This window comes from Camelus bactrianus, chromosome X (assembly GCF_048773025.1).
Source record: "Camelus bactrianus isolate YW-2024 breed Bactrian camel chromosome X, ASM4877302v1, whole genome shotgun sequence".
In the NCBI taxonomy this organism is placed as follows: domain Eukaryota; kingdom Metazoa; phylum Chordata; class Mammalia; order Artiodactyla; family Camelidae; genus Camelus; species Camelus bactrianus.
In genome coordinates this window covers 100,361,520-100,374,793 of record NC_133575.1, presented here as the reverse complement: position 1 = coordinate 100,374,793, position 13,274 = coordinate 100,361,520, and the positions used below count along the sequence as shown (strand labels likewise).

Genomic DNA, 13,274 nt, shown 5'->3' with positions numbered 1-13,274 from the left:
CCCCAGGTACTTGGGAGTTGTCTAGTAACTTGCTTGTCGGAGGAGGAGGGACTAGCCCAGGGCCCAGGGAGAGGTCTGCACTGGGATTGCTGCCTTCAGATAGCTGGAGAGGCAAGAGGCTGAGGACTGAAAACGAGAGGGGGAGTGATTCCTAATGACCAGCAGGATACCAAAGATGGCAGTCTGCCATCCTGGACTGCCAGCGATGGCCGGGACCCTGCTGCAGCTCTGAACATACCAATCCTTCCCCTCCAACCCATGAGAATTTGAGCTGGAGAGCCAGCATGCCCTGGTGAGTGGAAATCCTGCCATTTCAAGACATGGAGTCATCTTTCCCATTTGGAGTGATCCTTGCTGTCCTGGCCTCCCTCATTATTGTTGCTAATGCTCTAGTGGCCATGGCTGTGCTGTGGTTGATCCACAAGAATGACGGTGTCGGTCTCTGCTTCACCTTGAATCTAGCTGTGGCTGACACCTTGTTTGGCGTGGCCATCTCTGGCCTCATCACAGACCAGCTCTCCAGCCCAGCTCAGCCCACACAGAAGACCCTGTGCAGCCTTCGGATGGCATTTGTCACTTCCTCTGCAACTGCCTCTGTCCTCACAGTCATGCTGATTGCCTTTGACAGGTACCTTGCCATCAAGCAGCCCCTCCGCTATTTCCAGCACATGAATGGGCTCGTGGCTGGGGCCAGCATTGCTGGGCTGTGGATGGTATCTTATCTCATTGGCTTCCTCCCACTTGGAGTCCGTGAGTTCCAGCAGACCACCTACAAGGCGCCCTGCAGCTTTTTCGCTGTGTTTCACCCACGCTTTGTGCTGGTCCTCTCCTGTGCTGGCTTCTTCCCAGCCCTGCTCCTCTTTGTCTTCTTCTACTGTGACATGCTCAAGATTGCCTCCATGCACAGCCAGCAGATCCGCAAAATGGAGCACGCGGGAGCCATGGCCAGGGCTCACCGGCCCCCACAGACTCCCAGTGACTTCAAGGCTGCCCGCACTGTGGCCGTTCTCATTGGGAGCTTCACTCTGTCCTGGACCCCATTCCTTATCACTAGCATGGTGCAGGTGGCCTGCCAGGAGTGCCACCTCTACCTAGTGCTGGAACGGTACCTGTGGTTAATTGGTGTGGGCAACTCCCTGCTCAACCCACTCATCTATGCCTGTTGGCAGAAGGAGGTACGGCAACAGTTCTCCCAAATGGCCCTGGGAGTGAAGAAGGGGCTCACCGCATTCCTCCTCCTTCTCTGGGCCAGGAATGGTGGCCCAGAGGGGTCCAGGGAAAGTTCCCATCATGTCACCACCATCTCCTACTCAGAACCTGATGGCTAAGATGGTGAGGGCAGACAAGTCTCAAAGTGCTTCTTCCTCCCCTCTCTGAGCCCCAACTAGGAGATCAGATGGAGCTGGGGGAACGAGAGCACTTGCTTCTGGCAACTGACCACCCTCTGCACCCCTTCACCACAGACTGAGAGGTAACTGAGGCAGGGTGCTGACTTTTATCTAGAATCAGTTTCCCCATTTGCAAATCTCAATTCCTCCCTGCCCTTCTTTTGCAATGAGTCTGTTTCTCCTGTACAGGAACACTTACTTAAAGCAAGAAGTATACTACTGAAAAGATTCTTAAAAATGAAATCTTATTTTTAAATGCATTAGAGCAGCACTGTCTAACAGAAATATAATGCAAGCCACATGTATGATTTTTAATGTTCTAATAGCCATGTTTAAACAGGTAAAAAAAAAAACCAGGCAAAATTCATGTTAATGTTTCATTTAATTCAATATATCCCAAACATTATTTCAACATGTAATATGAAAGATTATTGCACTATTGTTTTTTCATGCTAATTCTTTGAAGTCTGTTGTGTATTTTACCATTACAGAGTATCTCAATTCAAACTAGCCATATTCCAAATGCTCAATAGTTACATGTGGCTAGTGGCTACCATATTAGACAGCACAGCATTAGAGAAATGAGGTTCTATTCTTTTTAACTGCTTACTGTACTGATTGCTTTCGTAAAATAAGGAGTCCTGCCCTCCCTGATGTAAATAACACATTTTATGTAGTGAGGTTGCATAAATGTGGGAACCTGAATTAGATTCTAAAGCTTATCTTTTTCTACCCTTCATGGTGTTCAAAATAGTGTTTCTTTGGCAAATGGCCTGTCTTGTGATTATTTCTGCTGTTACTCCTCCCAATCCACCACCTTCCTAACTCTGTGGTGCCCCTTCCCCTAAGCTGGCTTCTTGTGTTGCTTGTAGCTGCTTACTGATGCTGATGCTGATCTGCAAATTCGGAGACACTGGAAGGGAAGGAAGAGGAAGAGGGGTAGATATCAAGAAAGGCTCTGCCAAGCTCTCCACACTGGACCCACTTTGCTCCTCAGAGCTACACCTTCTCCCATTTACTCCCAAATTTGCATTTTCCTAAGAAATTCAGTTATGCAAGAGGATGCCTCCAAAATGGCCCAGGAGACCAACCTCATCCTCCTTTGTTGTAGGTACAGAAGATGACTGTTGGCAACTGGGAATTATGCTCAGGCTCCCTCTGGGCTATCCTGGCAGCAGAAATTCAAAGACAGAGTGGCGAAGAAACCCAGGAACCACGCTCAGCCTTCCTGAGCTTTTCTGTCACCCTTTCCTAAACCTCCTGGTCTCCACAAGTACCATCCTAAAAGTTTGTCTCTTAAGGTCTTAAACTAGGCTATCTTCCTAGAAAGCTGCTGAGTGGGCAATAAAAAAGGGCAAGAAGAAACCCAAACAGTATGGATTAATTTGTCCAGGATTTGGTGCCAAAACAACCTTGGAAGGTTAACCCCTTGGTATCTCTAAAATGATGGCCTGAGGATGCATTTGAGTCCAATGTGTGATGGATAATTCCAAGAGGCCTGTGACAGTTTTCATTCAGATCTCAAACTATAATATTTATAGTATATGGATATAGTATATAGTATAGTGTATGGAATCAGCCACCCTCCTCTTAAAAGGACGGAAACCACACTATGAAGGGTTGCACTTGGGTTTTAATTCCCCTTCAATCTTAGATTAATTCCCAGCTTGCTTTCCTCAGCTGTTCAGAAGTTAATGTTCACCCCTCTTTCAATTTCTATGCTCTTGAAAATTCCCTTGGTAGCTCCAGTCACGCCATCGGTTAGTGTGCGGTACTTATAAGAAAATTCCTTTGTCCCTCTCTTCACCCTCTACCTTCAGCCCAGATGGCCTGTTTCTCACTGATCTCCTCTAATGCACATCAACCCTCCTTCGGTAGATCTTTTTGCAGGTTTTTCTTCTACCACTCTGTCTCAGGAGGGCCGTGCCTGCCCTCACCATAGTAAGCTTTACGTTACCAAAACTGAAGAACTCTTTGGCCCTCGAGTGGACGATGGAACCCAATATACCTTGAAATACTAAGCGCCCAGCAAGTACCAGTTATGCCAGCAATAAGGCTCACTCTTGGATTGGGTTATGAGTTACTGGCGATTAAGTAAAACACACAGTAACTGGGTTTGGGAACAAAATTGAAAGCAGGCTCACATCAATGCCCTCCTTCTTGGTGGTTCAAAGCTTAATTTCCTAGCCTTGCTGCAAAGGACTGACCTTGCCAAGGTAACACAAGCAAAGTGGAATGGAAATTAGTTATAGTAGAAAGGCAAGAGCTGAGGGAAGGCCAGCTGATTGTTGTCTTATGAGGTTCAGTCTAAAAATCCCTGCTATTCCTGGGAGTCAGTATGTGCGGTGGAAAAATCATAGGTTTTGTGGTCCAATAAAATTGTGATTCAGTCGTTTAAATTCTCAAAGCCACAGTTTCCTCATTAACTGGGGTAATGATGCCTACCTTGCCCAGTTGTGAGGATTAACTCAGATAATGTATGTAAAAATGCCTAGTAAACTACAGCCCATTGTTAATGCTCAGAAATGTTCTCTCCCTCTTCCTTAAAAATCCTGAAGAATAAAACATCCAGCTGACCAATTTAAAGGAATCCTTCACATCTGCAGCTATTATCACTTCCAGGACAAGGACAATTAGGCTCCAAACATGCATTCCTCAACCCCTGAATAAGGTTTTTAAAAAATGAGTGATGAGAGGTGACTCAGGCTGGAGAAGACAAACATTAATCTAATACCTTAGCAGGATCAAGACAGAGCAGATATAAACTAGGTGCTGTTATCATACACTTGGGTTTAAGAGTAACCACAATTAAGAACACTGTGTTTAATAAGCCACCAAGAGCAGAGATACAGAATGCTATGCAAGAGTCTAATGGCTTTCTTTGACACAGGCGTCTATACAGATAATGGAATGCACTGGAGTGGAAACATTTAGATTTCATTCACGCATCCAGTGGTGTCTCCTAATGGACTTGTAAAGAATCCACATCCTGTTTGGCAATTGATCAAAATAGCCAAAAGATATTAAGACCCCGTAGAACAGAATGCAGGTCAATTGGTCCCATCTATAATTTCCATGAACAGCTTATTGAGAATTTGTGATAAAAACTGTGACATGACTAAGTTTTATACTAAATCCTCAGCTAGCTAATGTTATGCTCAGCACATCTCAGTTTCAGAGGACTACTCTCAAGAACATAAGAACACACAATACTCTGCACAGTGGCATTTTGAATGGTCTCACAGATATTAAGAGGCAGGTTGCCCTGATCCACCAACACGCTCCTGCTTCTCCATATGACCAGTAAGCCCATCTCAGAGGACTGGCTAGCTAGAGTTTGCCTTGGGATATTATCTCCCTCTATGGAGACGTGTTCATTGGTTCACATGGGAAATGAACTTGTGACTTTCGATTTCATCCTCACTTGCTCAGTCACCGGCCAAATTGAACAGAGACCAGTGAAAATAGCAGGCATGAGAGATACTTGAAGGACGCACAGAACAAGAGGAAACATGGTGTCGACAGCAGGGCAACAAGAATAGCAATGGACCCAAGGTCAGACCCAAACCGTCGGCTGCCATCAGCCACTCACTTATTTTGTGACTCCTTCAGTACCTTCTGTGTCATTCTTCAAACTACTGACTGGTCTACAACCTTCTGCTTTTTCTTTTAATTGAAGTATAGTTGATTTGTATGTTGTGTTAGTTTCTGGTATACAGCATAATGATTCAGTAATACATACATATTCTTTTTCAGATTCTTTTCCATCACAGATTATTACAAGATATTGAATATTGTTCCTTGTGATATACAGTAGGTTCTTGTTATCTATTTTATATGTAGTAGTTTGTATCTGCTAATCCCAAACTCCCAATTTGTCCCTCCCCATCCCTTCCCCCTTTGGTAACCATAAGTTTGTTTTCTATGTCTGTGAGTCTGTTTGTTTTGTAAATAAGTTCATCTGTATCATATTTTAGATTCCACATATAAGTGATACCATATGATATCTGTCTTTCTCTGTCTGACTTACTTAATTACTATGATAATCTCTAGGCCCCTCCATGTTGCTGCAAACGGCATTATTTCATTCTTTTAAAAAAATTTAATGGCTGAGTAGTATGGAATCTTCTGCTTTTAATTAATAAATCTTCATTTATTTCTGCAATCGTATGAACTCAATGATGGTACCTACAAATGTCAACTGTCATTCATTCATTCATTCATTCATTCATTCATCTGTCCATCCATCTGCCTATCTACCCTGCAAACATTTACTGAGAGCTAGGTGCTAAAACTACCCCAGCTTTGCTGGGATTTCTTTTAGAGATATATATTGATGTATACATGATATTCATTATTCTTTTCTGATTATAAAAGCAATTTTTGTTCCTTTTAGGAATTTCAGAAATACAGAAAATCATAAAAGTATCCATAATTATAACATCCAGAGATGATCACTGTTACTCTCCTTCATCCGTTTTCTTCACTTGGTATTATACTGTGCATATTTTCCCATGTCACTGTTTTCTTCAAAAACACGACTTATAATGGTTACATGTATTTTCTACATAAGTATATAATATTTTATTCATTTCCCTGTAGTTGTACATTTATGTTATTTCCAATTCCTCACTGTTAAAATACTACTGCAAATACCTTTGTGTAAAAATCTTTGACATGTCTGTTTAATTCCCTAGAATAAATTCTCTAAAGTAGTATTGCTAGGCCAAAGAATATTAAACACTTATAAGAATTTTGATTCATACTTTTGCTGGCATTTCTTAAAGTACAATGTTTCCCTAGGATATCTGCTATAAAAAGTCAAAAGTGAGCCATAAGTGAACAGACCACACTGATATGAATATCTCAAAGAAATAAAAGTGCATGGCTTCCTAAAAGCATAAACCATTCTGGGGGGTGCAGTTAACCAGTTGCTTTTTCACAAGAGAAAACCTATTATACGTCTTACTGCTAGAGTTGATTCACAAATTTAGAAATCTGGACTAACGGGACACAGCAGTTTAAGAACACCCATCACAGGGCCACTGCATACTCAATACCGCGCTGTGTCATAAACAAATACCAATTTCAGTGTGTTTGCACTCTTAAAATTTTCTGAGGTCAGTTGCTTTGTGCAATACCATAAAATGCTAAGTAGGCCTGAGAATATGAAAATATGATCACATGGAGCCAGGAGCCTGGTCTGGATACAGTTAAAGCCTGGAAGCCATAGTCTCACAGCCTTGCTGATGGGGAAAGAAGTGCTCCACCTAGTGGATCCACTGTGGCAGGTAAAGTGCATGAGAGTTTAACATGCTACTAATCAGCCATATGTTCGCTGGATTCACACGCTGTTGGGACCATAAGCAGCCACTGGGCTCAAAGAGCCCTCTCAAGAGCAGTCCTAGAAACGACTAACACAGCCACTAAGGGTCTCAGAGTCTGTTTTCTCAAAATGCCTTCTACACAATGGGGCAGGCAGGATTCATTTGCTCTAAAGCACTGGAGGGGCTAAAATCATGTAAGACCAGGTGGTTGGAGAGTCTCTTTAATTTTTTTAAGTTTGCTTCTATTTGGTGTCTGTTTCCCAACAGTTCCATGACTGAATCGTATTTCCCATTTACTCTAACAAATCCATATTAATTTCAGTTCTGTCTCGACTGTGTTGACATGACAGCACTAAAAAGTTGATAAACACGCTGAGATAACAGCCATTGGCCCAGTGAAATGCCATGCTGTCTTACAAAACTGTTCATTGTGCTCTTACCACTCAAAGTAACTTTGCAGATTTGCCCACAGAGCCATTCAGTAAATACTAAAGCACATCCTATGGAAAAGCAAACTGGTGTCATGTCATCTCAGAGGTGGTTTAAAAAGTAAGAAAACTGAACTAAGAAATTAGAGCTGAATGGCTATGAGGTTATTTCAAATGTGAAAAACAGGCTCATAATCCAAAATTCCAATTACTACTTTAAGATTACCAGGTCCCTTAGTAACCTTATGCAATGATGTGTTAAATTGTTTTCCTTACAATTTCTAAACAAATGGGAACACCATGGATGCATGAAGAGTGTTTATGAGTTAGGCACAGCCCCAAATACAAATGAATTCTGATACTGAGACACAGACTAGAGAGAAGAAATGTCCTTTATTGAAACCTTAGGAATTAAGGTGAATACAAGCGGCCATTCTAACTGAGAAGATATGAAGATCTTTTTTAAAGCAACTTTATTACTCTAACTTACATGCAATAACCTGACTGGGCTAGGCTAACAAAAATATTATCCCTTAAGTAATATGCCTTAGTGACCAGGAAAGAAGTATTTATAATTGGCTGCTTAGAAGTTTAATCATTCCTCCCATAAATTTGTTCATAAGCCCATCAACATACTGCTTTGCACTGAAGAGAGAGGGCGAAAAGTCTAGCCCCATGTCCAAGTTACTCAATTTCAAACGAGTGGCATCTGTATCAATAATTCCAAATTATTCAATAAATAAATAGCATAACGTACAACAAGTTGCTCTGTGTGGCACGAACTGTGCTCACTTAGACTGAGGAAGAAAGGGTGAGCTAGTGATGAAGGAGTTCACAGAGAAGAAAGGCCAACAAAGGAAAGACAGGGATGCAGCAGGAAGTGGAGAATAAGAGGGAAATGATATATTTGCAGTCATACATCTCCAGGAAAATAACTTAAATCCAGTATTACAGTTAAGTGTCAAAGTGTGGCCAACCACAACAACTACTGACCTTCTTTCTCCCAGGGTGCTATAAAGATAGGGGAATTAATGAAATCAATATTTACTGCTCACCTGTCATCAGCTTTAAGTGACCCCGGACAAGGCTGAGTCAGTACACCTCTAGCATAATTATACGTATGAGCTCATGACCCAGACTGCCTGGGTTAGAATCCTGGCTCTGCCATTTCCTAAGAAAGTATTTTACCTTTCTGTGCCTCAGTTTCTCATCTGTGAAAAAGAATAGCACCTATCTTATAGGGTGGTTGAAAGGATGCAAACAGAATTTTATAAATACACTTAGAACAGTATCTGGCACATAATAAAAGCTATGTAAGTGCTGTTTTATCTGAGTCATCTCATGCTCTAGCCTCTCAACAAAAAAAAAAAAAAAAAGGAAAAAAAAAGTTGAAAGTTTTTTCATCTTTTGCCTTTGTTACCATTTCTGTTACTACCCTTTCATTCTGAGAACTTTAAAAAATCAATCAACTTTATTTTTTTAGAACAGTTTAGATTTATAGATAAATTGAGCAGACAGGACAGAGTTTGTCTTGTTTTGTTCTTGACAAACAAGATTTCAACCAAGGTCCTTAGTCCCTTTAAAGATTGTTTCCTTGTACTCACTGACTCTGAAACATTTCCCTTCTCAATCAACTTCAAAAGACACTGGTGGATCTATTTCACATCTGATATACCCTTAAAGTTATTTTTCAATCAAAAATTGAAATTCAAATAAACAATAGGGAGCTGTTACTTAAGGGAACTCTACGGTGAATTTTGTGAAACACTGAATTCTTCATACATGTGAAATAATCCCCTTCAAATGTTATGTGACAAGAGGCAAGCCCTTATCTACTCGCTGAGGCACCCTTAATGTCGCCTGTTTCACTACAGAAGTGGGTTAGCCCTTAGTGTTCAGTCAATCAGAATACTCTATTCATCATATTGGTTACCTGAAGGGGATACTATATTAATCTAAGACTAAGATAGGATAGGAATACTATACCAAAAATAAAAATACAAGTCAAATTCTTTCATTTGAAGTACCTGCCCATGATTAAGGTTATTGTAAAGGTAGCAATCCCTAAAGCTTTGGCATTTTGGCTAAAGATCTCATCAACTTCAAACTTTTTCTTCTTGCATTTTATATTGAAAATAATTTACCCTCCCTGCTCCCTTCACTCTTTTTCTATCACCAGAATATTGGCCTTTTTTAGACAACTGTTTTATGTTGGACTGCCCCACGCTCAGTTCTTGGACCTCTTCTCATATCTACTGACACTCAGTCCCTTGGTGATCGCATTCAGTATCACCACCTATATGCTGGTGATTTCCAAATATACATCCCCAGGCCATCTCTCTCCCCTGAACTTCACACTTCTTATGTCTCACTGTCTACTCCACACCTCTATTAAAGTCTAATAGGCACTTCAAACCTAACATTTACAAAACAAAATCATTTCTTCCCCTCAAAAAAGAAAAAAAAACCAACCCTGTACCTTTCAGAGTCTTCTCCATCTCTATGGCAATACTGCCCTTATAGTGGCTCGGGCCTTGGAGTAACCCTTACCTCTGTTCTTTCTCTCTTACAACCTACACCCTATCCTCTAGCAAGTTACTATTTGCTCTGCTCCAAATATACAAATTTCAACCACTTTCTCAGCCTCCACTGCTACTATCCTCATCCAAGCCTCCATTACTTCTTGCCTGAATCATCACATTAGACTCCAGGCACACTCTCACCTGCGGGCCTTTACATGTGCTTTAACCCTAGACTGGCTCCTTCTCTTATCTCCTATAGACTTCAACCAAATTTGGCCTTCTCAGTGTACGACCCTGCCCCTATTTTCCCCATCCCTCTTCCCTGCTTTATTTATCTATAAAGCATTTATCACCATCCAACATACTATACATTTTACTCATTAATCTTTTTATTATGCCTCCCTTCTATAGACTATAAGCTCCATGAGGCAAGGATATTTGCTGAATGAATAAATGCATGAATGAATGAATGGATAATCCATTAAAAGGAATACATGCATCTCCCCAACCACCTCTATTTTTCCCTCAATAACCTACCATCACACCATCTTCTAGCAATTCAAAATTTAGTTTCATCCCATTTAAAGCTCACAGTATTTGCTGAACCTTTGTTATGTTTTAGACATTTCATCAGGTCTTTGGATACAGATCAATTAATTTAACAAATATTTACTGAGTATAAATAACTGCTAGGCACTAAAAACATAGCAGTAAGCAAAATTAACAGAATCTCTATTTTTATGGAATTCGCAGGCTGATGGGAGATACAGATATTATTAAGCAAGTAATCACATAAATATAATATGTAGTTAGAAATACATGGTACAAGAAATTATAATGAGGAAAGTTATTTAAATTGGTGGAAAAGGAAATCAATGGACAGTTTCTCTGAAGGAATAACATTTAGACTGAGGTGAATGAAAGCCAAATTCCAATATATATATAAAAGCTTCAAGAAACTCCAATATATATAAACCCTTCAAGAAACTATCTTTCAACCTATACCACTGTGAAAAAATGGCTTCATTTTTGCTCATCAATTTGGAAATGAGTAGGGTATCTGACTAGCATAGTAGTCTTAAAAATAAACAATGAGATATCACTACACACCTATAAGAATGGCTAAAATCCAAAACACTGACACCACCAAAAGCTGGCAGGGATGTGGAGCCACAGGAACTCTCATTCATTGCTGGTGAGAATGCAAAGTGATATGGCCACATTGGAAGAGAGTTTGGCAGTTTCTTATAAAACTAAACATACTCTTACTATACCATCCAGCAGTTGCACTCTTTGGTATTTACCCAAATGAGCTGAAAACTTGTGTCCACACAAAAGCTTACACATGAATATTTATAGCAGCTTTATTCATAATTACAAAAACTTGGAAGCAACCAAGATGTCCTTCTGTAGATGAATAGATAAACATACTGTGGTACATACAGAAGGAAAAAAAAGAACATGAGCTATAAAGGCATGAAAAGACATGGAGGAAATTTAAGTGTATATTACTAAGTGAAAGAAGCCAATCTAAGGCGGCTACATATGGTATGACTCCAACTATATGACACTCTGGAAAAAGCAAAACCATAAAGACAGTAAAAGGATCAGTGGATTCCAAGGGCTTGAGGGAGAGGGAAGAATGAATAGGCAGAGCACAGAGCATTTTTAGGACAGTGAAACTATTCTGTACAATATGTAACGGGGGATGCATGTCATTATACATTTGTCAAAACCCACAGGAAGTGTAACACCAAGAATGAACCCTAATATAAATGATGGATGGGAGGTGATAATGATGTGTGAATGTAGTGTAACAAATGAATCACCCTGGTGAGGAATTTTGATGAGGGGGAAGCTGCATGGTTGTGGGGGTAGGAGGTATATGGGAAATCTTTATGCCTTCTACACAATTTTGCTGTGAACCTAAAACTTCTCTTAAAAATAGACTATTAAAATTTATTTTGAAAAGGCAGTACTTTAAACTGACAATTAAGAATGCACTGTGGGGTGGCAGAAGGGACAGAGAAGGAATCTGATAACGATGAGCTAGTTTCAAATCTGCCACAATCAGGCGATATGACTTAGATTCTATTAGCTTTTCTGGACTCTTTTTGTCTACCTGTACTTAAAGGGAATAGATTTCAGTGGGTCTTAACCATTTTTGCGGTTGCTCCCTTCCAGGCTATCCTCCATACAAGGATTATCTTCTTAAAAAATAAAAGCTGGTTGTATTATTCCCTATATTAAACTGCCTTTGCCTGCCCCCTCTTTCCAGAATAAAAGCCATATTCTTTCTTAGCGTATATAGAGAAGCTTCACAATTTGACCCTTTTGGCCACACTATTCTAATTTCCCTTCATCCTAGCCCATATTTCTTTACAAGTGCTTCTCAAAGTGTAATCTAAGGACCACCCTGCATCAAGTGCCTGTGACAAAAGCAAATGCCTTTGCCCCAAATAATGTTAGGATCTCAGGTGACAGGATGCAAGAATCTACATTTTCACAAGATCTCCAGGCGATTCTGTCTCACGTGGTATTTGAAAACTAAAATCCTAGATTTTAGCCATGCTGAACTTTCCCCCATTCCCCTGCCTAGAATGTCCTTCCCTGCCTTATCTACATGGTAACATCTGCTTTTTAGCTTTTTAGCACAAATGTCACCTCCACTATGAAGCCTCTGGACAATCCCCTAGGTAACTGGCTGTTCCCTCCTCTGTGTTTCTATAGCAGTTAGTTCATCTCTCAGATAGTACTTAGTACCGACTGTAATTACCTACTTACATGTCTGTTTCTCCTACTATAATGTGACCTTAAAAACAGAGACTATGTCTTAATTTTATATCCCCAGCATCTATAATAGACACACAATGAATGTTTGTCAAACAAATGAATGAATGGATAAAGATGAAGAACTAAACTATTCATTTCACAAATATTTGCCTACAATATGGTAGTCACTGTTCTAGTACAAGAAAGTAGCCAGAACTTTTTGCCTGTAAGACAATTAGAACCCTGGACACAGGATTCTATTTTAAGCCTCTTTCAGCATTTCATCTGTGGAAACTTCCAAATGTGCCTAGTTTGTTTATTCATTCTTTAGGAAAGAACCACTTGTCTGATGTTTACGAGCAAGTGGCACTGTGACAACGAATGGCAGTGGGAAAGCACAATGTACTTAGTCTATTCCCATAAATGCGCTTCAAGAGTCCAAACTCAATTTCATAGTCACCTTCTTTTTTCCCAGTAAATATTTGTTGAATGAATGAACAACTCAATCTAAAGCAAAAACTTATTATAAATTTGATAAAAATTGAAGAAATAGTGACGGTAGTTGTTCAAAATATCATTCAAAGTGTAGGCAGACCAATAAGGCAAAAGAGAAACATTGATGGAAGTTTAAAATAATATAATTATTGTAAATGATAATATTCCTTTGCAGATACCTTTAATTCTTTCATTCCCCCCCTTTTTTTAATGTATTTACCCAAAACAACCACACATGGCATTTTCACGTGCTCTTTTGAATGAAGTTTGTAAGAATACTGTATAATGAATAAATTAATATAATAAATTGATACAAATTAAATATTTTACTTTGCAAGAAAA

General features: G+C 40.0%; 1 protein-coding gene across 1 annotated transcript; it reads left to right on the top strand.

The window, feature by feature from the left end:
* The first annotated feature begins 150 nt into the window (after window positions 1-150).
* Window positions 151-2,581, top strand: GPR119 (G protein-coupled receptor 119). Its single transcript, XM_010968432.2, has one exon. The coding sequence runs from the start codon at window positions 321-323 to the stop codon at window positions 1,326-1,328; it is 1,008 nt and encodes a 335-aa protein (XP_010966734.1). The 5' UTR covers window positions 151-320; the 3' UTR covers window positions 1,329-2,581.
* The last annotated feature ends 10,693 nt before the right edge of the window (window positions 2,582-13,274 follow it).

What these genes read in the sequence shown, in the direction of transcription:
- GPR119 (XM_010968432.2), top strand. Translation starts at nt 321, where the DNA reads ATGGAGTCATCTTTCCCATTTGGAGTGATCCTTGCTGTCCTGGCCTCC.